Raw genomic sequence first — 27,638 nt, 5'->3', positions numbered from 1 at the left:
AAACTTAAGTAAACTTTAGTAAACTAAAGTTAAGTTTAGTTAGTTTAGTAGACTAAAGTTAAGTTTAGTTAGTAACTTTATAGGGCTCTCTGGTTGTTGTCCTCTTTGCCTCCCAGCCATGTCTAACATCTGTTTCCTTGCTGATGGTATTGGAAATATTTCATGTAACTTTCTGTTTGGTATTAAACTGCCTCCTGAACAGTTCCTTTTTTACTTTCTTTGAATCGGTGATCTCCTGAATAGGAAGCCTCTTTGGTTCTCCACCCAGGCAGTAGTCCTCTCTTAATGGCTATTTTTAAGAGGCTAGATCAGTGAAATTAAACCTGCCCATTGGATTTGGGGTTTTCATGAGACGGTGTGTGAGTTTCCATTCTGTGTTTTAACCTCAGCCTAGGTGACCATGTAGTCTGTAATGACGTACGTGTGTCTCATTAATCATGAAAAGGTGTCGGAAATGTGTCTTTTCTGGGGATGAAGTGAACACATGCTGCTTCTTAAATTGTCTATATTGGCTCCCCTCAGGCACGAGCTTTTTGATCTAACTAGATCTTGTCTGATTCTCTCACAGTTTTGCTTTTTGAAGTCCATGCTTTCTATAGATTAAAATTAACTGAGGCATGAATTTTCTACTCTTGCAGATTCCACCCTGATACAAACAGGGCCATTGTCTGCTGATGCCATTGTGATTTTGTACAAAATGCTAGGCAGTCCTTTCCTCTGTCAGAAAGAAGATAATTTATATGTAATGATAAGTCTGATTATTCCTGGAGGCTTATGTTCTTTGTTGCACAATTTAACCAACCTGCTCATTGAAGCTCTATGACCCTTCACCTAGATGACAGTCAAATAGAGTTAGGTAAATAAATTCCCTTTTTGTTTGTAGTATAGTGAACCTTTACAGTCTGGAACATTTAGAGTATGACTACTGATGGGTACTGATTTCCCTGTTAACAGAATTTACCTATTTAAGCACCAAACATAAAAAAAGAATAAAGTAATTTTTTTTAATAAAGTTCTTTCTAATTTTGCTGTTTTTTCTTTCTTAAATAGTGTGTTTCATATATGACTTATGTCATTTTATAAAATCAGTTCCAGTATACCCTAAGAAAGTGATGTTTAACAACTAACTTTGGTATGGAATATCACACTTTACAAGCATTTCACCTGTATTACCAGCTAATCCATTCAAGCAGTACAGTTACTTTATTAATCCTATGAAATTGGTGGTAGTGACCCCATTTAATATAGTAAAAGGTTGAAGCCTCTTAACATATCAAATGAAGCATTTACTATTCAGCTCAGCACCAGAGTTGGACCCAAACTCAGATCTCCAGCCAAGACTTTCCTCCACCATAACCAAACAGACCCCTGTGCTAGCTGGTTTGCCCTTATCCTAAATCAGCATTTTGCAGCCAAGGGGTCTTTTTGTTCTTACTTGTCTTCTTTAGTTATGAGGTGATGTGTATTATAAATGATTTGTTACTGTGAGTTAAAATGCCACTGTGAATTATTTACTAAATTTGTGTTAGGTTCAAGGTTATTCTTGTACAATTCCACAAGGACAGGGACTGTATCTTATTTATGCACTGCCTTCTCCCCAGTGTCTAAAATACTGCCTGCAAGTATTAGGTGTTCAATAATTTTTTGTTGAGTGAATAAAGCAATGAATGTAATTCATTCTTTTGCATTCTAGTATGTTTTCTTGAGTGGGAAGGTAAGGGAGTTGGGCTTAACCCCCAGTCTGTCTTCTCTGCCACTGCTTGGAGAAAGTAAGTGCTATATAGCTAGACTAGTAATAATCATGAGGGTTTTGGATTATCATTTGAAAATGGTTGGGGGATTTCAAAAGCTGCGTTTGGTCACGGGAGTGTGAATGTGTATATGAGTGTCAGCTATCCTTGTTTTGTGTGAAAATGTCTAAAATCCAGATGGTTACAAGCTGCTGTATTTCTCCCCCCTCCTCCTTTTTCCTTTGCTGTAGAGTTGTTGTGGTTGTTTCTTACTGTTGTCATTGTCTGACTCTAGCAGCTCCTTTTTTCCATTTTATTTATTTATTTTTTTATGTATTTTTTTTTATTCTAATTTTTTACATTTCTGGGTTGGGCTAAAAAAACATAGATACCCAAAACTACCGTAATTGTTGAGCACAGATGGACTTGAATTGAGGGAAGCCCCCCCGGAGTAGAAGGCATGAGCTCTCCTAGGCAGTCTTAGAAATGTCTTTGGGCTGCTCAGAGGCCTTTCCAGTTTCCATTCATGCTAGTCTTGTGAGATTATGGAGCAACAGGCCTCTAGATTGGAAAGTTTGTTAGTAGTATAACATACTATTTACGAAAAGGACTTGAGTTGTTTAAAATACCGTAAAACAAATTAGACTTTATTGTTTTATTTCTGAAATTGTTTGGACAGTGAACAGCTACTTTTATCTTCTGTTAAGTCACAGTAGCAGTGAGAAATTGAAATGAGTGAAATTATGTTGTAAAAATGCAAAAGGCATCTCAAGGTAAGGAATCGTCTTTGTTACTGACTACAGTTGACCTGTGAACAATGCAGGTTTGAACTGCATGTGTCCATTTATATGCGGATTTCTTTTATAAATGCAGTACAGTATTATATATGTATTTTCTCTTTATGACTATTAATATTTTCTTTTCTCTAGCTTTATTGGAAGAATACAGTATATAATACATGTAACATAAAATATGTGTTAATCAACTGTTTATGTTATCGGTGAGGCTTCCGGTTACCAGCTAGGCTATAAGTGATGAAGTCTTTGGGGAGTGAAGAGTTACACGTGGATTTTCGACTGTGTGGGGTGGGGGGATCGGCACCCCTAACCCTCGCGTTGTTCAAGGATCACCTGTACTACCCTTTAAAAAGGAAGATACCTCTAGATAAATCAGATCTGAGAGTTTGAGAATTAAACTTTTATGTCGCCTGAAATCCAGTTCTAAAGAATGATTATGGTTTGGATTTACTAGAGGTAATGTGCTTTTTGTATTTTGCAATTTAATATAAGAATGTTTATGTGCAACTTGTGTTTTTGTAAATTTTCCCATGCAGTTGTATTTGCATGACCAAGCATATGGTAAGGACATTTATAAATAAAATATTTAGCCGGTAGCTAAAAGGGGGAAAAACCCCGTAAGTTTAAAAACCACACTTGTGTGATCAGACAGTATATGATGCCCAGTTTCTTTCTTTAAAAGTAGTTTCGAAGTACTCCTCTCTCTCTCAGGGTCCTGTCTCCACAAAGCACTCTGCCCAGCTCCCAGGCAGTTGGGGCTTTTGTGGATTCTACAGTGTGTTGCTTCAGGCCATGACAGTATGTTTTCAGAAACTTTCCTCCTTGTAAATCTTAGGTTTCCCCAAAACTCGAGCAACATATATCTCCATTGTCAGAAATGGTCTACTCTAGTAAATTATTATTGTTTCTTATTTTCTAGGAGTTTCCTAATCACATAACCTCTCAGAACTGAACCAAAACAGCATTATTCCTGGAGCACCTCTTTTTAAGGTACACATAATTTGGCTCTCTAATTTCAGGCCTGTTCATAAACTGTGATATTTTTGAATTCTTGAGTGGCTTGTGTGGAAAATGACTTTTACTTCTGTCTGTAATGTTAGAGAAAAAGAAGAAATTGTATGCAGTCTGAATTTCTTTTTACTCTTGAGATTTAACTAGAAAGTAAATGCAGGGAAGATTGTTGGCAAGAATGTAAAACCCTTTAGCCAGCACTGCCGTGTACTTTAAATGTCGAGACGTGAAAATTGGCCACTGAAGTTGTCATTAGACATAACTCGGTTGGTAAGTGTCTTGCTCATAGCAGGTTTTGTAGATTGCCTTTGATTTCTCAGACTGTTTATGTAAAACTTGATTTTCAAACTTGTGGAAATAATCCAGCATTGTTTTCTGTCATGAGATAGGGTTATGAATCAAGTTCCATTTACTGCTGGCTGCTTGTGATCATCTAGACCAAAAGTTTTTTAAGAGTTGAGGATTTTACAGTTTTATATCAAGGCACTGCAAAATGCACTGCATCTGTCAGTGCTGCCTTGTATTTTAGCAGTTTCCCTCTGAGAGCTGAAAGCACAGCATCATAACATCACTGAGGTAGTGATTAGTGGGCAAGTCAAACCCAGCTTTCTTTGGGAATAAGGAAATTGAAGCATAAAGAAATCAGAGAAGTTGTACCAGGCTCAGTGAATGGATTTACACTGGGTTTATTTAATGCTTTTCTTTTCCAAGGACTACACTGTTACCATACCATGCCTCAGGATTTCTTCATTATTTTCGCCCTCCGATTGCTGAAGCTGAGGCTTTGCCGAATATCCTGTTACAGGGTGTTCTGGGGAAACTGAGGCATCGGGCAGTGGATTGCCAAGAATTGGATGGATAATTGCTGTCTTATTTGGGAGTGGAACTGAAAGCCACAACTCAGAAGTTTGATCTGATTTAACATTGTTGGTTGCTACTTAGCAGCAAGGCTGGTTTCTTAGAAACTGGGTCTTGGCTCTAGTCTGTTTTGCATGAAGATGATGGTAAATGCAGTCGTGTTTCTAGGTAGATGGCACATAGTTACAGAGTACAATTTCCCTTTTCTGAAAGGAAAAGCCAGTTAACTGTTATGTTGAACTAAGCCCCTTCTTACTTAAGAATAGGTTACACAGTGCTACTCTGAAAAATCTCCAGCAAATCATGAATAGTCACTCATTTTGGTTGGTTTAAGACATTTCTCCATGTTCTTGTAAGTCTAGATTTTAAAAACACTTCCATGTTTGCAAAAAATAATATGTGTTTGACTTTATTTTTAAGAGTTGTTCCTAGGGAATAGAAGAGGGAAGCTTGATAAGGTTGCAAAGCTAGAAAAGAAAGTAAGGTTTGCAGCTCGTTAGGCTGCAGAGGTAAAGTTTTTTTCACTTAAGTGTACAGTTTGGTATGATGGTCTTTCCAGGATGAACAATTAATAATGAATTCTCTTTTAAGAAGTGTTTCTTTAAATGGACCACCCAGTGGTTACATTTGTGTGGAAAGAAAATCCTCCATTGCCCACTTGGCACTGAGCCAAGTGTGAGACAGGGGCCACATTCAGTCACTTGGATGCAAAGATCTTGCACAGCCTCGGTTGTTTCCAGGCATTATTTTTGGCTGATTTTATTGTCTTACAAGTGATTATGCCTCCTCAGGGCTACTTGTCCTGTCTTTCTTTTGAGCACCAAGTACATAGTGGTCTTTTTGTTTTGTTTTTCCCTCTGTCTTAAGTAGTTTGGTCATATTTCTTTTAAAGAACCTTTTATTGGGTAATTTGATATTTGGGCCTGCTATTGGACATTATTTGCTTGACATCGCCGTTGTTATTTGGAAATGGTTATGTAGGAGTATAGTGATTGCCATGTTTCTGTATTTGCGGCTGCCCTACCTACGAGTGTTTAGATAATGTTTGGAGTCAATGAAGTGCTGTTCTGGGGATCAGAGCCACGATGGTGGGTGCTGGTAGGGGGTGAAGGTAGGAAGGTGTGGTGGTGGTTGTGGGGGTGGGGTGAGTTTATTTGTAGAAAACATAAAACCACATTGCAACCAGAAAGATGTGTCCAGAAAGGATCTTAGAAATAACTGTTGAATGTAAAGGAATGGTGTGGGCATTTTAGGTGTATTTCAAGGCTATTGTAGGAAAATGGTTTATTTCTTAGCTTTTTTATTGTTGTTGACAAAGTTTCTCTGAGAGTGGAGCCTCTCAAAACCTAGAGAACTAATAGATTTACAGTTGGTTGCTTAAAGATCTCTTTTTGTGTCTTTGAGGAAAAGTTTAACAAATAGATTTTTTCTAGCACTTGAGAATGTACAATATGCCGTATAAGGTTTCACATGTAGTAGATGCTTGATAAGTTTTTGTTGAATGTGGAATGAATATACTACCCTGAAATTGCTGTTCATACAGCTGATGCTTTATCCTGGCAAGGAACTGGAGTGCTCTTGTGTCTGTGTACCCACACTACGTAAGATTTGATGGAGGACTTTGTTCAGGCGTTAGCAGTACTGCCCTCGCTAGGCGTTCATTGGACAGTAGCGCAACCCCAAGAAAAGGATGGTGAAGGGAGAGATTTTGGGTAAAATGTTCGTGGTTATCTAAGCTTGTTCAGAATTGTGGTGATTTCTTTTCTCCTTTTTTTCTTTTTTTCTTTTTCTTTCTAACATATCTTGTTTGGAAACATCACTTACTGCAAAGGGGAATGATGTGTTGAACACAAAAGTATACCTTCATTATAAGTCATATATTAATCTAGTTACAAATTGGATATTAAAATGTTTTTCCATAATTGCTGAAGTAGTTGTTTCATATTACAATGATTTAACAATCTGTTAGTTGAAAGTGAATATAAGACTAAGCACTCTTGCAGATAGTTCTGTAAACTATTTCTAGAAGAATCTGCCTTTTTGTTTATTAAACAAATCACTCAGATGGTACACTCAGTATGGCCTAGTCTTGGTAGATCACTGCTGAGTGAGGAATTTGCATTTGTGTCTCCTCACTTTTTTTTTCTTTTCTGGAGAGAGAGAGAGACAGTGAGCGCGCGCGAGAAGGGGGAGAGGAAGAGAGAGTATCCCAAGCAGGCTCCACACCCAGCACGGAGCTCATCTGGGGTTTGATCTCACGACCCTGAGATCACGACCTGAGCTGAAATCAAGAGTTGGACACTCATTCGACCGAGCCACCCAGACACCTCTGTACCTGATCAATTTTTAACACATTATGTATAATTTTTAAAAATGCTTAGGGGCGCTGGGTGGTTAAGTGTCTGACTCGATCTCATCTCAGGTCTTGATCTCATGGTCATGAGTTTGAGCCCCACATTGGGCTCCATGCTGGGCATGGAAAATACCTTAATTGTAGAATTTTGTAGAATTCATGTGCCCATATTCCCCTTACCACAACCCATTAAAAAGTATGTGACACTTGTGAAATGGAAGCTGCCATCCAAGGTGAGACTGTTTTTATGAGAAGATTTTTGTGTCCTCAAGCCAAATTTGGGACTTGGAATTAGGAGTCTTAAAAAAAAAAAAAGGTATTCGTAACTCTATCCTATCACCTCTCTTTGTGTTTTAGTGCTTGTATGTGCTACGTAAATATAAGGATTTGAGAATAAGATGTGAACATGTTTTCCTGAGTTGGTGTCTAAAGCTCTTGAGATAAGAGAAATCAGAGGCTTCTCGTCTGTGCTGGAGGCGGGAGACAGGGAAATAGCACGACCCAGGCTTAACAGTTAAAGGTGCTTTCAGTGCTGAGGAAAGCTGAAGTCTTTGTGTTTTCAGTTGTCCACCTAATTTTACTGTGTGTAAAATATTATTCGTTTATAAGAAGACTGACAAATCATTTTAATCTCTTTGGAGTCCCTAACTTATCTGGCAGCAAGTAACCCTTAAAGATAGGCTCAAAAGAAAAGACACGATCTCATGGAAGGATTTCATCTTCAGGACAGGGTAGTACTGTTGAGCAACAGGTGCTAAATCTGTACAGAAGTGGTATCTCCAGAATTCCCTGATTCCCCTGAATGCTGCTGTGCACTCTATAAATAGCAGTAGTGAAAAGCTTTATTTTTTGTTCAAGTTATGTGGGTAAATAATATATTTTACCCCATTTATAACTATGTTAGCTGCCTGGCTTCTCTTTGGGAAAGGAGCGTCTATTTGGGTAAGATATTAGCCTCAATTTCTTAGAGCCTTTTGAGATAAAAAGGGGATTTTCTTAAGAATATAAGCTACTTATTAGTGAGATTTTGTGGGTTAGTATATGTGTACTCGAAACAACATCCTTGGCTCCTCTGTGCATTAGATACCAGTAACTCCTCCCATCCTCCAGTGGGCGACAGCCAAATAATGGATCCAGACCACTCCGGAGAACTGACTTGTCCCCTCTTTAGAACCACTGCATTTAATTCTCTTTTCAGGCTTAGAGACACATAGGAGCGTTCATGGGCTAATGGGTGCTGTTTGGTATTGGTCACGGTGGACATTAGAAATTTGTAGATGGGGCGCCTGGGTGGCTCAGTTGGTTAAGCGACTGCCTTCGGCTCAGGTCACGATCCTGGAGTCCCGGGATCGAGTCCCGCATCGGCTCCCTGCTCGGCGGGGAGTCTGCTTCTCCCTCTCCCACTCCCCGTTTGTGTTCCCTCTCTCGCTGTGTCTTTCTCTGTCAAATAAATAAATAAAATCTTAAAAAAAAAAAAAAGAAAAAAGAAATTTGTAGATGAGTACAGCCGTATTCGGGTTTTAGGAAATTTTTATTTGCAATTTTGAACTACTTGTTTCCCAGTTACAGAGACACAGCTCCAGGTGAACTCAAGGTAACATTTTGGGGGCAGTCTTAATTAAAGGCCATTTGTTCCCTTTTTCAGCTTGTAGAAAATCTGTATTTAAGTCTGTGACCGGACCTGCTGGCTGTGGGCCTGCTCTGCTCAGCAGGGGCCAGAATAGATCTCTGGGCCCCACCCTTTCTAAATTTAGTTCATTCATTCAGTCTCATACCCTCAGAGCAACCGAGGGCAGGATTGGGTTGCTGCCTCTGGGGTGCACGTAGGCTCTGGAGTCTAGACACTTGGTTTTTGGCATAGTTTTTGACCTGTGACTAGTGGTTGGTGGTGTGAAGTTGTGAGTACACTATAGGTGAGTTTTTTGTTTTGTTTTGTTTTGTTTGGTAGAAAAATGCCCTCAAGACAGAGTTTAGAAAGAGAGGGGAGAAGGGAGTGCAGGGGGGTTGAGGGGCACTGAGAGAGAAATATTTCTATTTCTCAGCTGAAGGAAATCAAAACAATGAAACAAGGTCCTAGCTGATTTCTTTTTTTTTAAGATTTTATTTATTCATGAGAGACAGAGAGGCAGAGGGAGAAGCAGGCTCCCCGCAGAGCAGGGAGCCCGATGCGGGACTCGATCCCAGGACCCTGGGATCATGACCTGAGCCGAAGGCAGACGCTCAACCGACTGAGCCACCCAGGCGTCCCTGTCCTAGCTGATTTCTGAATGGTTCTGGAGTTGTTTCTTGATGTTGGCAACTTGTCTACCAGGACAGTTACCTAGTCTTAGTGAATCTCCTCTGTTCCTTTGTTCCGACTCCAAAAGAAAACAAGGAACAACTGCAGTATGGGGGATTTTGGTGAATAAGGGGATGTTTCTGTATCCAAAGTCATGTTTGAGCTGAGGTGTTTGGGTTGTTGTTTTTAGTGTTGCAGTTCTTTTTGCTCTCAGCAAGAGAGAATGTGCCAGAACTTCTCAAGTAACTTAATTGCTCTGGTCATTCATCTCTTTTTAAAGGTCCAGCTTTAATTAAAAATTACTCTGAGACTTTTTAAAAAATTAAGTAACAATTACTCTGTAATAGAACTTCTGATTTGTTGCTGGTTTCTGTTTTGGTTGGCTTTTTCTACTCTTTGTTGCTCTTGGTTATTTTGGGAGTACTTTTGACTTGGTTAAACATTTTCAGCTTTTTGAAGGATGACTGAACATAAGCAGAACTGTCCTTATTTTTGACTTATGAAGAAAATTTAAATGTATTTAGAAGTAATGTCTTTGGAACTTAGAAGATGAGGTAAATAGTCTCCTCTGCTCCCCGGGTTCCACTCCCCAGCCACACCAGTGAAATTACCAGTCTGAAATCTGTTCCTCTCTTCTTCATCTTCTCCACTTTTGCTTTTAATCGTACAAACACTATAGAATGTTCTTTACTATTCAAATAATTTCTGAGGATCCTGTATATTGATGTAGATGCAAGTTTTGTTTGGGGTCTGTAACTAAATGAGACCATCTCAACAAACCTCATAGGAAAAAGATCTTTTACCATCATAAGGAAAAGAAACAGCAAAAGTGAGAAATTCCTGTGTTTCTTCAGTCAGCCTAAAGGAAAACTATAAGGGTGCCAGTCTGAGCACCTTCGGTGGAAGCAGTGTTGACATTCACCCATTAATGGTCTTAGGAACCCAGTGTGCTTTCAGCTTCTGATAATTTTGAGGCCAGAAATCTTTACTGTATCCATATAGTATGGAAGGCCTCTCCCTATTTTTTTTAATTGGCCATTTTGAATATAGGCTGTAGTTTGTAATTCTTAATATTCAACAAGGAATATCATTAAGCCCTACTGATGCTCTTTATAAAATAAACATGCAGAGCAGACGGGTATTGCAAGTCATTTAAAAGCAGTGTCAGAAAGTCATAAGGCCAGGAACCTCACTGCGACCGAGGGGAAACCCACTTCTGATATATCGGTGGAGCTACAGGCTCAGTGGGACTATTTTCATTCTTGAGTAGGTGACACCGATTTTGACTGAATATTGGCAATTACATATCTCCTCTATAATTTACCTTTTTATTTTCTTTCCCTTACAACTTTTAGGTAGAACTTTAGACTTCATAGCACTGAATTAACCTGCACTGAAAGCTGTTTACCTGCAGTTGTTCACTTTTGTTGAAAGTGACCATGTCTCAAGTTCAAGTGCAAGTTCAGAACCCATCTGCTGCTCTCTCAGGGAGCCAAATACTGAACAAGAACCAGTCTCTTCTCTCCCAGCCTTTGATGAGTATTCCTTCTACTACTAGCTCTCTGCCCTCTGAAAATGCAGGTAGACCTATTCAAAACTCTGCTTTACCCTCTGCATCTCTTACACCCACCAGTGCAGCTGCAGGTAAGCGTATGAATCCAAGTGTCTTCTTTTTCAAATGTTTTCTTAGCCTGTTTTTTGATCTGATAAGTAGATTGCAGATGTAGGGAGCTCTCACATTACCTTCAAGAAGCAGAAGAAAGTTTTTTTTTTTTTTTTTTTTACAGATTTTATTTATTTATTTGACAGAGAGAGAGAGAGTGAAAGCAGGAACACAAGCAGGGGGAGTGGGAGAAGGAGAAGCAGGCTTCCTGCTAAAAGCAGGGAGCCCGATGCGGGGCTTGATCCCAGGACCCTGGGATCATGACCTGAGCCGAAGGCAGATGCTTAACGACTGAGCCACCCAGGCGTCCCAGAAGACAGTATTAACACCCATGCTTCTTTATTCCAGATGTAAAACACTCGGTTGTATACTGGGTTGTCGGAGGCCTGAGTTGACAGACCATTTCAAAGTGTAAGAAAGGGAATTGAAAACTAAACTATAAAACCTAGCTTATTATAAAGTGGCGGCCAGCAGAAAGGATTGAACAGTAAATACCACTTTGGATTTGTATTGTTGTATGGGAAAATTCTCCTTTTAAAATTATTTCCCAGAACTGACAAAGAATTCTTGTATGTGTAAGCCCTTGTTTTAGATGTCTGTAAGATTATATCCCAAGCATAGGGAGCAGCCAGATTTACCGGAAAGCAGGAGAGTGCGTTGGCATTTGTTAATTTTTATTTTAAACAAGTCAGTTTAAATTGAGATTCCAGAGGTAGTTCAGAAATCACAGTGAGGACCAATTAGAAATTGAACAAAGAAGCAGAGATTTTTGAAGAGGAATAAGTTCAGAAGCATTTAAATCTGACTGTTAGGAAAATAAAGATGAACTAAATGTACTCGTTGATGGGGCATGTGGCTGGCTCAGTCTGAAGACCATGCGACCCTTGATCTCCGGGTTGTAAGTTCGAGCCCCACATTGGGTGTAGAGATTACTTAAAAAAAAAAAAAAAAAGTTCCAAATAAATGTGCTCATTGATGAGAAAAGACTTGAAACAGCTGAAAAATAAACAATCCTGAAAATAATATTCTACTTCCCAACCCTTCCCCATAGTGGCAAAACCAATTAAATGGGGTGCCAACATGGGTGTCTCCATAGCAGAGTCACCTTCTAACAGATTCTTTCAACCCCTTGTACCTGACAGTTTCCCTTGCATTTCCTCCTTCATTTCTCATTTCCTTTATAAATCTGTTCTTAGAGTGTTGGCTCATCCCCCTCTCCGCTGCACGGCATCTGTCACCCTACCTCTAGGCTTCCTTGGACTGGCTCACTGGAGAGCTATCTTGACTTGTCATAATACCCAACAGATTCAGTTTTCCCCACATTTGTCATTGGAGACCATCTTCAGAGGAAATGTCACAGACTGTTTCAGTCCTCTGGGATTTACTGCTTTTTCTTCTAATGCGTTCTTATATCCACATCCTACTGACTTTGTAAAACTCCTGCCCGCCAAGGCCATTTTATTTTACTTGTATAATTCTCAGAAGTAGATAAGGTCTGAGGGTGGCAGCCTCTGGAGATAAGACTAGGGGATGCCCCAGGAACGAGAAGTTAGCCGTGTGGAACACGACAGTCGTTGTTTGAGAAATGGCATTGGCACGTTGAGTTTTGTGCAATAACCGACAGGGTCCAGCTGACGGCTGTTGTGGTAACCAGTGTGTCTGTGCTCACCAGACCTCCGTGTTACTCCCGCGGTTGGCTGTAACAACAGTGCTTCATCTGATTTCACATCTTGCTTGCTGCCATGGTTTGGTTATGCCCCTGACCTCGGTTCGCTCTCTCCGGAAGACCCGCTCTCCCAGGTTCCCCGGCTCCGGCCGGCTCAGAGCGGACCCCAGCCGTGCCTTCAGGCGGGCGCCCCCGCGTGGTTTGCGGCTGTGCGGCCCCGCTGCCCTGACTCCTTAGACCTTCCGTTTTCCCTCTTCTCTCGCGTCCCCGGGAGAGCAGCAGTCCTGTATACTGCTGGTTGACTTCATTGCTCTGACGTTATTTTTCAGTTCCTTCTAGCATGGCACACCCCAAAGAGAAAACCCCAATGTGTCTTGTGAATGAGTTAGCCCGTTTCAACAAGATTCAGCCTGAGTATAAGCTTTTGCGTGAGCAAGGTCCAGCTCACTGTAAGGTAAATATTGCCCATACTGCTTGTGCCTTTCTACCCCACCAGGAATGTTTGCTGTCTTTATGCTGCTCTGAGTGGTGCTGTGGCTCAGAACACGTACTTCCCAACCACTGAGGCTGTCCTCAAGAGATGCCAAAGTACAGATTTTTGGCAAGTCATTTCTCTTCGTCCTTGCAGGATGGGTCAAAGAAAAGACATGCTTCTTTTTGGGATATATGGCTTTTAAAGTTCCAATTAGTGTGTGGTTGTGTTTAGGACTCTGAGTAGAGACAATTCCCAAGCACCTGTGAATGACTTCCTGCGAGTTTTCCAGGCTCTGGGCCTCCTGGCTACAGCCTGCCTCGGGCTCCTTTCCTGCTTGTTTGCACGAACCCTAGACTGGGCAGGGAGAGGAGGGAACGGGAAATCCGTTTTGCCACTTGTCAGCAATCCAGGTAAAAGGTTTGAAGATGAGGGGTAGAAATTAGTCTCAGAGTGAGTCCTTTGGATTGTCTCTGATTTCACTTATCCTTGTCTTTCCCCATATCTTAGAGAATGGAAGACTGACTGTAATTTAAATTTTTACTATTTGTTACTCAGGAATTCAGTCTTTGAAGCTCGTTTGATATCTGTGCTAACGTAAATCTTGGAACTTAAATGTGTGCATATCTGGCTTTATCTTTGCAGCTGCAGTGTGAGAGAGGGTATGGTGTCAGAGAGAAGGAATCGGGTCTCCTATTTCTGATCCTAGCTTTGCAGTAAAGATAATATTATTAAGGATGAGTTATTGGTCTCTTTATGCGTCACTTTTCTTGACATGCAGACCTCAAGCCTTGAATGATATACCTACCAAGTTTCCCTTTTCGTTTGACTAAAAACAACATCGACCACAGTCCTAAATAGGCACCATAGTGTGGTTAGGTGAGTCGCCTTTGGTGTGAGACAGATGTGGGTTTAAATCTCAGCTGCGTCTAGCTGTGTGACCTTGGGCAAGCTACTGCTGTTTTTGAATCTCAGTCTCCTCTGTAAAATGGGGATAAGACCTACCCAAATAGGCCTACTGTGAGAATTAAATGAGAGACTGTATGTTAAAGTGTGGAGCACAATGCCTGGCGATTATTAAGTGCTGCAGAAATGGTAGCTATTATTATTAGGCATTTGAGAAACACAGAAATTTCTACTCATGTGAAGCTAGTTTTATTCTAAAGCATGATCGTATTTGAAGTGTTTCTTTACTTTTGGAAGGCAATTAGTGATTTTCTATAACTGTTCTGTTTCTTCTGCGGGATTTTTTTTGCAGACCTTAACTTTGGGATTCCCTTTATTAACTGTTTTTGGTATTTTTTGAAACACGTACTTTTTCACTTAAACTTCAGTGGTACTGTAGGTCATTTGGCTGTGTGTTCAATCTGTAACTGCCCCCCTTTTTTTTTAACCTTCAAGTTATTCAAAGAGGAAAAGTTATTCCCTCCTAAGTGACTGTTAGACTCTTTAAAAAGTCGGTGGTGTGGTATGGTTTGAATTCTGTGAAAACCTAGATTCTGACCTCGCTACCAGCCCTCCACGTGGGAGGCAGCAGAGCCACAACAGCGCAGATGGGGGAAGTGCTGGAGAAAGGCGAGACTGTTGATAAAATTAACTCTTTGCTTTTTAGCTTTTCCCCTTCAGCGTCTTTCTGTGAAAGGATCATGAAATGCCCTGGAGGTTGGGGATTGCACAGCACTGTAGGCTCCTGCTGTTTGGCTGCTCAGGCCAGCCACTGTTTTGAGTCCGTGCTGTTGGTGCTGAATGAGTACCCTTGTGAACTGCAGCATTAATTCAGGGGACCCCCTAATGGTTCCAGTGGGGTGAGGATTTCTTAATTTTTCCCCTTTAGTGGAAGCTGTGTACTGAGGGAATCCTGAAGTTAAGACCTACAAGAAAAATCATCTGTGAAGGCAAGGCACACCCGTCCCTCTAGGCACCAAATTTCTGTGGTCTGGACATTTTCAGATGATGTAGATGCATTCACATCAGCATTTCTCCTGTACATTATTTGTAGATGAAACAGAGTGATAGCCTGTGATAAAGAAAAGCAGAAAAATAAAAGCTCCCGTTGGTTTTGCTAAATTCCAAAGTAGTGAGTCTCAAACTTCATAGTGCGTCAGAATCACTAGGGGAGCTTATTAAAGATACACTTGCTCCGGTCTCCCCTCTTGCTCCTCAGTCAAAATCCATGGGCCTGTGTATTTTACCAAGTTTCCTGGATGAGCACCAAAGTTAGAGAATCACTGTGGCATGATGGGTCATAGTTTTTGACAGAGTATTAATTCAGTTCTGATAGGATTAACATAACCTAATTTTAAGAATGGAGTGTGTATATTTGGGTTACCTTTATACTTAAGAAGGAATAAAGAGGTTTGCCATTGTCAGCATTTGCTGAGGACAAAATTAGCTGTTTTGGATGCCTCCTTGAGTTCAGAAACGTTTCTTGATCTTTGCTTACTGTGGATCAGATTTTCTTCTGAAGGTGGAGGGAGTGTCTGAATCATAGAGTAATCTTAGCAAAGTCGAAGGCAGCGTTTTAGAGCCTGGCTGACATTCCCAAATTTATTCAAGTGTTTGTCCTCCTGGGATTGTGTTTTCAGACAAGAGACCACAAACGCATGAGAACATCAAAACGAACGTCTTAATTTATATGAGATACTATGTGTCTAAATCAAGTTTGCTATATTTCTTCCATGAGAAGTAATTGGAAGACAGTTTCTATTTGGATGACTTCCAAAAAATCAACGTCTAATATTTAATATATGCAGGAAAACTTTTCTTAATCTCTATGCTTACCCCCATTTTTCAAAGCATAGTTTTGTCACAGAATGCTGTTCAATGCTAGTCAATGATATATGTATCTTTTGGTGTTTATAGAAACAACAAAAAATGGGGGTGAAGGGATAAATTGCCAAGATAATAATCAGGCCTTTTAAACCATGGCCATAAAAAATGTTCAAGGTCCAACGTGACATACTATAGTCAACATCAGGTATCATGAATTGAGAGCTCACAATTTTCATTTGTAGGTGTTTACAGTACAGCTAACACTTGGAGATCAGCACTGGGAAGCTGAAGGAACTAGTATTAAAAAAGCCCAGCACACAGCTGCTGCCAAAGCTTTGGAAGGAACAAAATTTCCTAAACCCATAGTCCGCCCTTTTCGTAGCGAAGGAAGGAATCCAGGTATTATGCGTGGGCCAAGACAGGTTCCTTTCAAAAGTGGGTTTAGAGGTACCCGTTCAGTATGTATATGAATTCTTTCTTAACTAACTTGTTGATTTTGAAAGCACAGTTTCTACACTACCAGTGGCAAACACTTACCTTTTCAGAATCCTTAACCATACTGTAAATCTGAAGCATTGGTTCCCAGTCTCTGGTCCCGTGATTCCTGAGGATCTGCAGAGAAGGTCCTGAGAGGTGGGGGGGTGTCACCAGACAATGTCCAAGGTTTCCGAAAAGCTTAGAGAAAATACCTTTTGTTCCTCGATAAGGTGGCACAGATTGCCAAGAATGTAGGCCTTAGCTGGGATCACTTCAACCCAGTGTGGAAATACCAGTTATAACACATTGATCAGAAACGCTGATTGTCAGTTTCATGTCTCCTGATCCTTAAACAGAATGAGAAAATAAATATTTATCACTTAAATACTATTAGTAGACAATATCTCTTCAAACAAGGGACCCACGGAGAAGGGAGAAGACTGATAGAGAAGAGCATCTGGTAAAAGCTTGGGATCCACTGATCTGCCACGGTGGGTGGGAGTGGCTCCGTTGTAGCCACGTTACCTGTCATCACACACGAAGCCATCCCAGTCCCTTTGTACACAGGAAGAAATCTGAGGGATCTCGGCTACACCTTTCTTGTTGCTTTTAATTTCTCTGTGTTGTTTCAGATTCATTCTCTACTGCAGGTAGATTTTCTGGGTCAGAACTGCTCTGAAGATGATTCAGTTTATGTTAAAATGCAACTGTATGAATCATATAAAAAAAATAAAATTCTCATGTTAGGAAGAGAGAAGCTGGTTACTTCTGTGACCCTCTGATTTTGCAAACCCAAAGATATTCTTATAGATTTGATTCATGCACTAAATTTAGTTGAACCAGTTACAGTACAGAATCAAGGCATTTTTTATTTTCCTCTACGTACATAAAATGCCTAAAGAGGCCTTTTTAAGTGGATTTTCGTGTGCCTTTAAGTTGACCTTTGCCATTGCTAGTGTTGTTCTGTGTTTGATGTGCAGGTGTTGTTTTCAAATGTGATTGTGCATTGACACTGCTCTTTCCAGCCTGATTTTCCTTTTACATTACATGTTTTTAACAGTTTATGAACTGGATGAACTGAGGGGAAAAAATTGGAAAATGAACAGTGTGTATTTTCTATAGTTGATAATTCTGAGATAACTTATACTTGCTGTTGTTTATATGGAAACAGAACTAATTTTCCTAACAAGTATTCTCACAGGTCAAATCCCAATGTAAATATTGAGATTGGAAATATCTGAATATTTTGCCGCCCTCATCTGACTTCTCCAGATACAATTTACTTGCCTCCTCCTCAGTGATTCCACACCTTTCCTTATAGCACACATCCTGTTGTATAGTAGTTCTTTGAGAGTGTTTGTGTTATTTGAATCCTCTGGGGCAAGAATTGTATCCCTTAGCACAGTGCTTTACATCCACTTAGTACTTAGTAAGTGCATCATTCTGTGAAATAGCATGCATCAACACACTTCTAAGTGTAAGCCAATAGCCCAGCAAGTCAGTACAGCCAGAGTTATACTGGCTAAGGATTCCCAAACAGTAAAAGGATTTGGACAGTCACAGGGATTTTTTTAATCATGGAATTTGATGTGTGTTGGAACTGATTTCTAATAACTGGAATGTGTGGCTTTCACTGATAACATCTTGTGCTAGTTGTTGCCCCTGTAATAGCTCTTATGGTGTATTTTGTGCTGTTGACTGTGTATTAATATCTAGAAATCACAGCAGATTCTTGGATTTCCTGACCTGACGCCTAGCAATGTAGTACTTATATCCTTTCATGAAATGCATTATGAATCCAATTAGTAGAAAGCATGCTATTCTTTCTGATTTTAGTGACCGTCATTCTCATGTCAGAAAACAACCAGTTCTCTGTGTTGATTATGTGTTGCAGAAAGCATAACCCCTACTGTAGAACTAAATGCACTGTGCATGAAACTTGGAAAAAAACCAATGTATAAGCCTGTCGACCCTTACTCTCGGATGCAGTCCACCTATAACTACAACATGAGAGGAGGTGCTTATCCCCCAAGGTATGTGTCTGTTTGTTTTAAATACAGGTGAAAATATATCTCATTTTTGACATGGAAGAATAAAATCTGTAGATTGTGGGGCACATAATGATTTGGTCATATTTAGGCTTGCCAAATGTTGAAGTCAGTCTTAATTGTGCTGGTACTTTTGGAAGTATGTCTTAATGCTTCTTTAACTCTTGTCGCTAGGGGCGCCTAGGTGGCTCAGTCGTTAAGCGTCTGCCTTCAGCTCAGGTCATGATTCCCAGGTCCTGGGATCGAGCCCCACGTCCGGCTCCCAGCTCAGCAGGGAGTCTGCTTCTCCCTCTCCCTCCCCCCTGCTTGTGCTCTCTCTGTCTCTGTCTGTCTGTCTCTCAAATGAATAAGTAAAATCTTTAAAAACAAAACTCTTGTCGCTAGCAAGGGCCTGAGCATATTCCTCACTAGCTAGCAGTGTGGCTATGCCCCAAGAAAATTTGGTTAAAGATCACCTTTTTTTTTTTTTTTTAAAGATTTTATTTATTTGAGAGAGAGAATGAGAGAGAGAGAGAGAGAGAGCACATGAGAGGGGGGAGGGTCAGAGGGAGAAGCAGAGCCCGATGCGGGACTCGATCCTGGGACTCCAGGATCATGACCTGAGCCGAAGGCAGTCGCTTAACCAACTGAGCCACCCAGGCACCCCAAAGATCACCTTTTTAACTGCTTTGTTAATTTGAGCATGATTCCCACAACATCAAGATTCTCAGCATCCAGGGGCGCCTGGGTGGCTCAGTGGTTAAGCTTCTGCCTTCAGCTCAGGTCATGATCCCAGGCTCCTGGGATCGAGCCCCGCATCGGGCTCCCTGCTCAGCGGGAAGCCTGCTTCTCCCTCTCTGGCTCCCACTGCTTGTGTTCCCTCTCTCACTGTGTCTTTCTCTGTCAAATAACTAAATTAAAAAATCTTAAAAAAAAAAAAAAAGATTCTCAGCATCCATAGATTTTTTTCCTTTTTTTTTTTTTTAAGATTTTATTTATTTATTTGAGAGAGAGAGAGAGATCGAGCACAAGCTGGGGGAGGGGCAGAGGGAGGAGAAGCAGACTCCCCGCTGAGCAGGGAGCCTGACACAGGACTCGATCCCAGGACCCTGAGACTATGACCTGAGCCAAAGGCAGACGCTTAACTGACTGAGCCACCCAGGCACCCCTAGATTTGCTAATTACTGCTTATTGGGTACTTTTTGACTTTGAACGTACGTGCTGTGTAATAGCCTTGGAGTACAGGTGCAGTAAAATACTAATTGAAACCCGAAAACATCATGTATTAAAAACCTCTTGTTGGCAGTCCTGAGACATGAGTGGATAGACTGATCAGAATGGAAGTTTTCCTTTCCCTGCCTGACTTGGATGGAGGCAAAGCCATTTGAAAAATACAGGCTCTGAAATGTAAGAAGCCAGGCTCTCCCAGGCTTGTTGGGTTTCCAGAAATGAGGGGCCTTTCTAAAAAAGAAAAAACAAACAAAACAAAAAAAAACTTTTGTTAAAAAATTCCCAGCCTTTTCTGGAGACAGGCAAGTGTGACTCTCAGATCTGAGAAAGTAGAGCAAGTTAAGTCGACTACCTCAGCCAAAGCCTAATTCATTTTAGATTTTGTAAATTCGGGTTAGCATTATAAATTGAACTCATGTAATCTGTAAGCTAGTCCATTCTGTGAAACATAAGGTTGCTTCCTAAACAGTATTTGCTCATCCTGTGTGCCAATTCTAATCCAGCGTAAGCCTACGAAATCTCTGTATATTGATGAGGAGTCCTTAATGGCAAGGAAGCCCTGATGTGGTTTAGGTCCCATGATGAAGGAAAGACCCAGAATTTGCCAGAGAACATACAGGTGACCTAACTGATCTGAGACTGTAACTCTGCTAACCCCCTTTTTACTTTCAGGTACTTTTACCCATTTCCAGTACCACCTTTACTTTATCAAGTTGAGCTTTCTGTGGGAGGACAGCAGTTTAATGGGAAAGGCAAGACGAGGCAGGCTGCGAAACACGACGCTGCTGCGAAAGCTTTGAGGACCCTGCAGAGTGAGCCCCCACCCGAGAGGCCGGAGGGGAGGCGGCCAGGCGAGCAGGTGGGTGCGGAGAGGCGTCCTCTTGGGGTCTTTTTCTGAGATGAGAGCTGTCCATAATGTTTGTTATTTGGTAGCTTACACGATTCTGTGCTGCTCTGTAGTTTTCTGGCCTTCCCCCTCACCCCCTTAAAAAATGTTTTAGTAAGAAAGATGCCTTCTTTTTTCTTCTGTGGTATAGTTTTGAGTGAACATGGTAGATTGTGACTCAGCTGAATTGTGAAGTACATGTATTGATGAATTCTTCGGTGCAAAAGATTATGCTTGTTAGAATCTACTGCAATTTATGGTACCAGCTTAGAGAATTTTCTAAAGCCATTTTTTGACCAGCTACTCTATTATGTTGAAGTGCCGGTTACCTATTGCTGCATAACAAACCATTACAAAACCTAGTGGCTTAACCACCTCTAGGCATTTATTTTGCTCACATATCTGCAGTTTAGGCAGGGCTTGGCATGGGAGCTGGTCTCTTCTCCACATAGCTTTGGCTAAGGTGGTTCCGCAGGAGCCAGAGGATCCATTTTCAAGATGGCTGCTCCCTCACATGGCTGGAAGTTGGTGCTGGCTGTTGGCTGAGAGCTCGGCAGGGGCTCTGGCCTGAGCACCTCCGTCCCTCTTAGTTATCCTATGCAGAGACTGCTTCCCCATCCTCATGGTATGGTGCTGGCTTCCAAGAGTGAGTATCCTAGAAGACAGGAAAGGAAGCAGCTTCCAGTTTCTTAAGGGCTAGGCCCAGGAATCCCCACAGCATTGCTTCTGCTATATTCTACAGGTCAAGCAGGCACAGAGCCCAGATTCAAAGGGAGGAAATATAGAACCTTCCTTTTTATTAATAGGTAAAATTCACACAACATAAATTCACAATTTTAACTGTTTTAGGTGTACAGTTCAGTTGCTTTTAGTACATTGACAGTGTTAACCCCACTTCTGGATGAGAAGAGTGTCAAAGAATTTGCGGGCCACGTTTTAAAAATCTCTTGGTAGGAATAGGTTTTTAACTCCTTGCGACTAAATAGGAACATAGGTCTTAGGGAGTCAGTGACTATTTTTCATTATGGTGTGTTTCCATTTTCCAGTGTAATCACACATTTTAAAACAGAGATGATGTGTTTCCAGGGTCCAATGAGGACCAAATAAAAGAAGGGACTGTAATTTAGAAGAGAGGGATTTCATGAAGTTAAAGGGATGAGCTTCTTACTGGTGAGTTTTGTTAGAGACAGTCGGTAGTGTAATCTGAGTCATTTTGGAGGCTTTGCATTTCTTTACTTCAGTTTGGTGCTAATGTAATTGGAGTCAGATGGGGTAGTTATTTCTCAGTTTTTTGTAGCCAGCAGTTGTTAAATGATCCCTGAACACTGGTATGTGGGCTGTCTGCTTCAGAACCACTTGAGAAGTTTAAAAAAAAAATTCCTTGGTCCAACCCACACGATTCTAATAGGAGTCTGTCTTTTGCCTTTTTTTTTTTTTTTTTCTTTTTAAATGTGCTCTTGGAGTAACTCTAAAGCTCGATCAGGGTTTGGGAACCCCTGGTCCTAAGTATTATCAGTGCTTCCCCCTCAGGCAGCTGCTCCACTTTGAATCCTGCTTGGAAGTGCTCCCCATATTGTTGAAAAGGGCAGGTGCCCATTGGTGTCTCCATGGCCCTGGAGCAGTGTGGTCAGTTCCAGCCTGAGGGCAGAGGCTGGAGTGGACTCGCTCTCCTGAGCTCAGTTTCACGCACTCATCTGCCATCTGCACAGAGCTTTGCTGAGAGTAACGTTAAATCTCCTTGTGCCCTTGTTCTAGTTCTGTATGGTTTGAAACAGAGACCGTACCCTTCAGAAATGGCTGAGACTGGCTTAACCAGTGCTGCAGAAATAAGAATCATTGAGTCGAATCAGACTTTCTTTGAGATAATAAATGAAACACTTAGCCTCCCGCCTCGGTGAGCTGCCCTTTGATTTACCAGGCCTCCTGGGTAGGTGGGTAGTAGGATGCAAAGAGAGAGACATTTTTATTTTTTAATTAATTTTAAGAGAGAGAGTGCACAAGTGAGTGGGGAGGGGCAGAGGGAAAGGGAGAGAGAGAAAATCCTAAGCAGTCTCCACACCTAATGCGGAGCCCAACTCGGGGCTCAGTCTCAGGACCCTGAGATCATGACCTGAGCTGAAATCAAGAGTTGGAGCCCCAGGTGCCCCAGGAGGGACATTTTTAGAAGGTATGTTTACCTTTTTTTACTTAGAGTTAATGCATGTGAACTATAAAGATTTAAAAAACGTTTTGGTGGATGTCAGTGCATACATAAGTAAATACATGCACCCGTCTGTTTAACAGAAGTGGGGTGATATCATATGGTAACCACTTTTTTTTCACTGAACCGCTTATCATGAATACATTGTCATGCCATTTACTTATAATTCCTTGGAGGACTCAAATTCAACTGGCATCTAAGCAGTTTTTAATAGCTACAAAGTGTTTCACTGCGTGAACATAGCAGTTTATTTTTTCAACAGAGCCTTAGTTATTTGGGTTGTTTACTGTGTTTCCTTTTAGAAAATAGGTAGTGAAGAACATTGTTGTAGTTAAATCTTTGCTCATGTCTATGCCTTTTTATGAGCCATGGACCTGGAGCTGAATTGCATGGCAAGTGTATATGGCCAGGTTCCCCACTAGAAAGATGGTACCATTTTAGACCTCTGCCAACAGGGTGTGAGCAGCGTGTTTGCCCCTGGCCTGCCAGGATTGGAGATTATAATTTTAAACAAACTGTTCATTTTGCTTTTGACGATTTGTAGGGCATGTGATTGTGTGGTGGATCAATTCATCTTCTTTAGAACATGGCCAATAAAGACAGCAATTTCTGCCTACAAGGCAGATATAGTCTGGTCCCTTGACGATAGGCATCGTGCTAGGCCCTGAGGAAAAACCACAGCCCTTTCCCTTCCCTGGTGGGGTTTCATCGAACAGCTGACAGATGTTAACGTTAGAATCATCAGAGTGCAGTGAGTGCTAGTGTGGGAAGTAGCAAGCATTATGAGAGCATCAGATGTCTTATTTATTTATTTATTTATTAATTATTTGAGAGAGAGAGCACTAACAGGAGGGACAGAGCAAGAGGGAGAGAGCATTTCAAGCAGACTCCCTGCTTAGTGTGGAGCCCAACGTGTGGGGCTCAATCCTACGAACCTGAGATCACGACCTGAGCCGAGACCAGGAGTCGGACACTTAACCGACTGCACCAGCCAGGTACCCAGCTGTCTCCTTTAGAGGGAAGTGAGGGTGATGCATTTAGAGAAGTCCCTTCTGGGGAAGTGGCGTTGAAGCCGAGACCAGACAGAAGCAGAAGTGCGGGAGCAGCTTGTGTAAGGGTCCTGCGTTGGGAATGTGCCGTTGGTTTTTTGTTTTGGTTTTTAAATCTAATGTTTGTGGTAATAAAAAATGACTTACTCAGTGTCTGAGCTGCCAGGAGCAAGATGGCTAATAGGTACAGTATTTGTAACAGACAAAACAGGAGCTAGCTGAATGTCCACGGGTAGGGAAGTGGTTAAACAGCTACATTTGTAGGAGGGAGGCCCAGGGTGTGGTAGATCTGTACACATAGGCATGAAAGGAGCTGCATCATGGAAGGGGTGGGGGGCGATCAAGAACCAGAGCTGTAGTTTTGTAGCTAGTGTGATCCTGTTTGTGTTTAAGTAAATAAAAGTGCCAACTGTGTGTATGTATGTTTGCATATGTATATGTTTGGTTGCACGTAGTTTCTGTCTTGAAGGCTGTATCAAGCTTTAAAAGTAGTTTTCGCTTTGTGGTAGTGGTAGGAGACAGACTTTTTAAAAAAATTGTACTGTCTGAAGGGTTTTTTTAATACTAGTGTAAAAATAAATACATGCAGCTCTTCTGGTCTTGAGTCTTATCTTCTCTTGGGCCAGGGCTTAAACTAAAATTGGAGACCTTGATTTTCATTATTCTGTCAGGGTCCGTTAGACCCAATTTTCATTTTTGAGCTGCTTTTTCAAGCTCTGTAAGGAGTGATACTGCATGACTTGTATTCTTTTCTGGAGATCTTACAAAGAGAAAACATACTTACATTTTTAAATAGAATAAAACTCACTCTGTCTTACACTGATCACATAGGTCCTTTGGACCCTTTTGTAAATCTCCTCCTTAGGGAATCTAAATTTTCCTTTGTCTTGAGACCTTCTGCTCTTTGTCATCCGACATATCATTTCAGCACTCTTTGTAATCCATTCCTAAACATGCTGAGCAAGACTCAGATAAGAGGACATGGAATTATGATGCCATCCCGGGGTGGCTGCTCAGTAGTGAAATAACTCCTCGTCCCACCATCCTTTGCTGTGCCTGCTGCACTGTCCGATGCAGCGCGTCCTTCCAAGAAGATGCAGAAGACTGGAGACGCCATCTTTTTCCTGTGCACTTAGCTTTCCTTGAACTCAGGTGGGAAGTTAGAATTTTTCTTTGCCTCTAATGGCAAAAAGAAGAAAGTTGACAGAGGAAGACCTTCCCGTTATTAAACAAGCGGGAAGATGAAAGCAGAGGGACAGCAGGGCCCTAGACTGCAGTGGTGATGGTGGGATTGAGAGTTTAAGCGAATCTCAGACTGAGTCTTCAGACAGTATCTTAGATAAGCTCTCCCAAACTCAAGAATCAGCAAGTGAACAGTGTATTTCTATGGTGTATGAAAAGCAAATGTGTATTCTTTTCTGACCATTCAACAGGAAGGACATCGTCACACATTATTTTGTGACAAGAATCTGGAACATCCTGTTTTGATTTTTTAAACAGTATGTGTGACAGCATTCTTCTAATTTTTATCATGTTTGGCCACCAGAATTTACTTCTCACCACTTATGGTCCACAAAATAAGTGGACAAATGCAAAAGGTGTGTGTACAAAGGTCATTAGGAGAATATAGATGATAAGACAATGAAAAAACATTAGATCCTTCGGGGTTTACAGATCTAAAAATGAAAGCATTTTGTAGTTAGGGAGCAAAGAAGATGGCTGTTCTGTCTTTGATACAGTTATGAGTCAGTTTCACAAGTAGTGTGTTCTGATGATACCACTACCAGAAGAATCAGAGGTTATGATAAGCTAGAACCCACTGGGGATGGATTTGAAAAATGGCATTGCTACAGGTGGGCTGTGCTCCTGGTTCAGACGTGCTAGCAGATGAGCAGTTAGCTGCATTTGAAGGACCGTGCCCATTTGGGGTACATAAATGCTTTCCAGACTACAAACCTGGAATAAAAACTTGGATTTGCTATTTTAATTTTTCTTTTTTTTTTTTTTTTTATTTTTTTTTTTTTTTTTTTTTTAGTTTGGCTTAGGGGGGGGGGGGGGGGGGGGGGGGGGGTGGGTGCAGAGGGAGAGAGAGGATCTCAAGCAGACTGCCCGCCCAGTGAGGTGCCCCATGTGGGCCTCTGTCCCTTGACCCTGAGATCATGACCTGAGCCAAACTCAAGAGTCAGACGCCTAACCAGCTGAGCCACCCAGGTGCCCTGCTGTTTTAATTTCTTGTTAAAATCTCTAAGGAAAAGATTCTTACTGTCCTTTTATTCTGTATGTTATTTGTAAAATGACTAAATAGAGAAAAATAAAGAGTCTCTTGGAGCCAGATAGTAAACGGTGAGATGACTATTTTTTTCTGGCATACTGAGGGTTAAGCATGGTTCAGAGTGTTTATTTCTTTTCTTAATGTTGCCTAGATTTTATTGCTGAACCATACACTATGGAATTGATGTTAACAGTAATTCCCACTTCATGAAGGTAAGACTAAGGCTCCACTACACTTTCCCCATTTTACTGGGAATGGTATTTGTGGATTTGTTTTTGACTCATTTTGCTGCTTTCCCATTGCAACATTTTGTTCACTCCAGATAATATCAAAATTATGTAAAAGAGCAACATAATCTCACTTCCAAGTAAATGTATATCTTTGTTTCCTGTTTTGCATTTTTATTTTACTGGCTGCTTTGTCCCTATTGAAATCCCTTGAGAAACAATGGCTTAGAGCAATGAATCTCCACTCTGCTTGTAAAATCAGCTGGAGTCTTTAAAAATAAAAAAAAGTACTATAAATAAAATGGATCTTTAAGCCCTACCTGAAAAAAATTTAAGTTCCCTCATCTGGAGTAGGAATCTAGATAGCATCTGTCCTTGCAGAGCTCCCAAGTGATCCTGATGCTGCTGTGGTTAAGAAACACTGGCTTACAGTTTAGATTTTTGCAGTAGATTGTTGTTTTCCATCAGACTTATGTGGAAGCTCAATATATAAAATAGGAAAGTAGCATTAGATTAGTATAAACTTGTAAGTTTGAATTTTAGAGTATTTTTGAAGGTAAATCAGTGAAAATTATTTATGTGAATTTTCAAAACACAGAATATATCATATATTGTTTTCGTCCACTAAAAAAACATGGCTGTGAGAAAGATACATTCCCATTTTAAAATCATGATTAAGGCTGCCGGGAAAGGAGAGTGAGGAGAGCTTCGTTGTTTTCCTTAAAAAAATTAAAATTTAATGTCAGTAGTTCTTAATGTTGGGACATTTGTTAAATCTAGCACAATTGCCTGTTACATTATTAATCTGTGCTTTTCTGAATGTTTGAAATAGGTCATAATTAAAAGTTAAAACTAATTGGGCTGGTAAAGTGAACAACAGGTTTGAAAATTGGAGTACATGCGTGGTGGCTGAAGTCTTATTTTAGCCTCAGCACCCAGTTTATTTCTAAATTTTGTTCTGGTTGCATTAACAGTTACTTAGCATCCGAGTGGAGCCTTTGTTTTAACTCATCTGCTTAAAAAAAAACCCTGTGGATATCCATCAAATAAACAGCTGTCATAAACCTTAATTGTGCACAAAAATGAGTTAACCTCTTAGCATAAGTTAATGTGTTGACAATCTCTAGTGTGTTAATATTTGGTACGAAACATTTTAAGTTGCTTTTTAAAGATAAAATAAACATAACATAAAGGTTACCATTATAACCATTTTTGAAGTGCACAGTTCTGCAGCATTGAATATATTCTCAGTGTTGCGCAACTGTCACTACTACCCATTTCTGGAACTTTTTTATCTCACATTGAAACTCTGCACATTAAACAATAACTTCCCCTCCATTCCCCCCCGCCCCGCCCACCCCAGGGAACATCTTACTTCTGTCTCTATGTATTTGCCCATTCTAGATACCTAATATAAGTGGATATTCATCTTTTGTCAGGCTTATTTCATTTATCATGTTTTCAAAGTCCATCCATGTTGTAGCATGTGTCAGCATTTCCTTTCTTTTTAAGGCTGAGTAATACTCCATTGTGTGACCGTTCCACATTTTGTGTATCCATTCATCTGTTGTTGGATGTTTGGGTTGTTTTCACTTCTTGGCTACTGTGAATAATGCTGCTGTAAACATAGGTGTCTAGGTATCTGTTTGAGTTCTTTTAAGTTCTTTCGA

General features: G+C 40.8%; 1 protein-coding gene, 1 long non-coding RNA gene and 1 other non-coding gene across 13 annotated transcripts in view; 1 reads left to right on the top strand and 2 right to left on the bottom strand.

Annotated features, from left to right (window-relative positions):
* The window catches only part of STAU1 (staufen double-stranded RNA binding protein 1), a 54,729-nt gene that overhangs the window by 6,309 nt on the left and 20,782 nt on the right, over nucleotides 1-27,638 (top strand). For 5 of the 11 annotated variants that reach the window (XM_035025363.1, XM_035025361.1, XM_035025365.1 and 2 more), the window contains exons 2-7: nucleotides 3,447-3,517; nucleotides 10,383-10,671; nucleotides 12,686-12,810; nucleotides 15,843-15,999; nucleotides 17,972-18,110; nucleotides 20,007-20,193. In XM_035025363.1, the coding sequence (XP_034881254.1) occupies nucleotides 10,467-10,671; nucleotides 12,686-12,810; nucleotides 15,843-15,999; nucleotides 17,972-18,110; nucleotides 20,007-20,193 (813 nt within the window). In that variant the 5' untranslated portion in view covers nucleotides 3,447-3,517; nucleotides 10,383-10,466. Of the gene's footprint in view, nucleotides 1-3,446; nucleotides 3,518-10,382; nucleotides 10,672-12,685; nucleotides 12,811-15,842; nucleotides 16,000-17,971; nucleotides 18,111-20,006; nucleotides 20,194-27,638 lie in introns of those variants that run through there. The other 6 variants (XM_035025368.1, XM_035025369.1, XM_035025366.1 and 3 more) reach the window with 5 other exon arrangements.
* LOC118024119 lies at nucleotides 5,914-6,091 on the bottom strand. The gene has a single exon (XR_004683000.1). It is a non-coding gene; the product is annotated as a U4atac minor spliceosomal RNA (small nuclear RNA).
* On the bottom strand, nucleotides 14,663-16,446 carry LOC118023950. Its single transcript, XR_004682946.1, has 2 exons — nucleotides 16,138-16,446; nucleotides 14,663-14,845 (listed from the first exon to the last, which is right to left on the bottom strand). It is a non-coding gene; the product is annotated as an uncharacterized LOC118023950 (long non-coding RNA).

The sequence above is a fragment of the Mirounga leonina genome, unplaced genomic scaffold, assembly GCF_011800145.1.
Source record: "Mirounga leonina isolate KUSES-001 unplaced genomic scaffold, KU_Mleo_1.0 Mir_195, whole genome shotgun sequence".
Classification (NCBI taxonomy): Eukaryota; Metazoa; Chordata; class Mammalia; order Carnivora; family Phocidae; genus Mirounga; species Mirounga leonina.
Note: the sequence above shows the minus strand (reverse complement) of the source record. Positions and strands in the feature narration are given on the sequence as shown.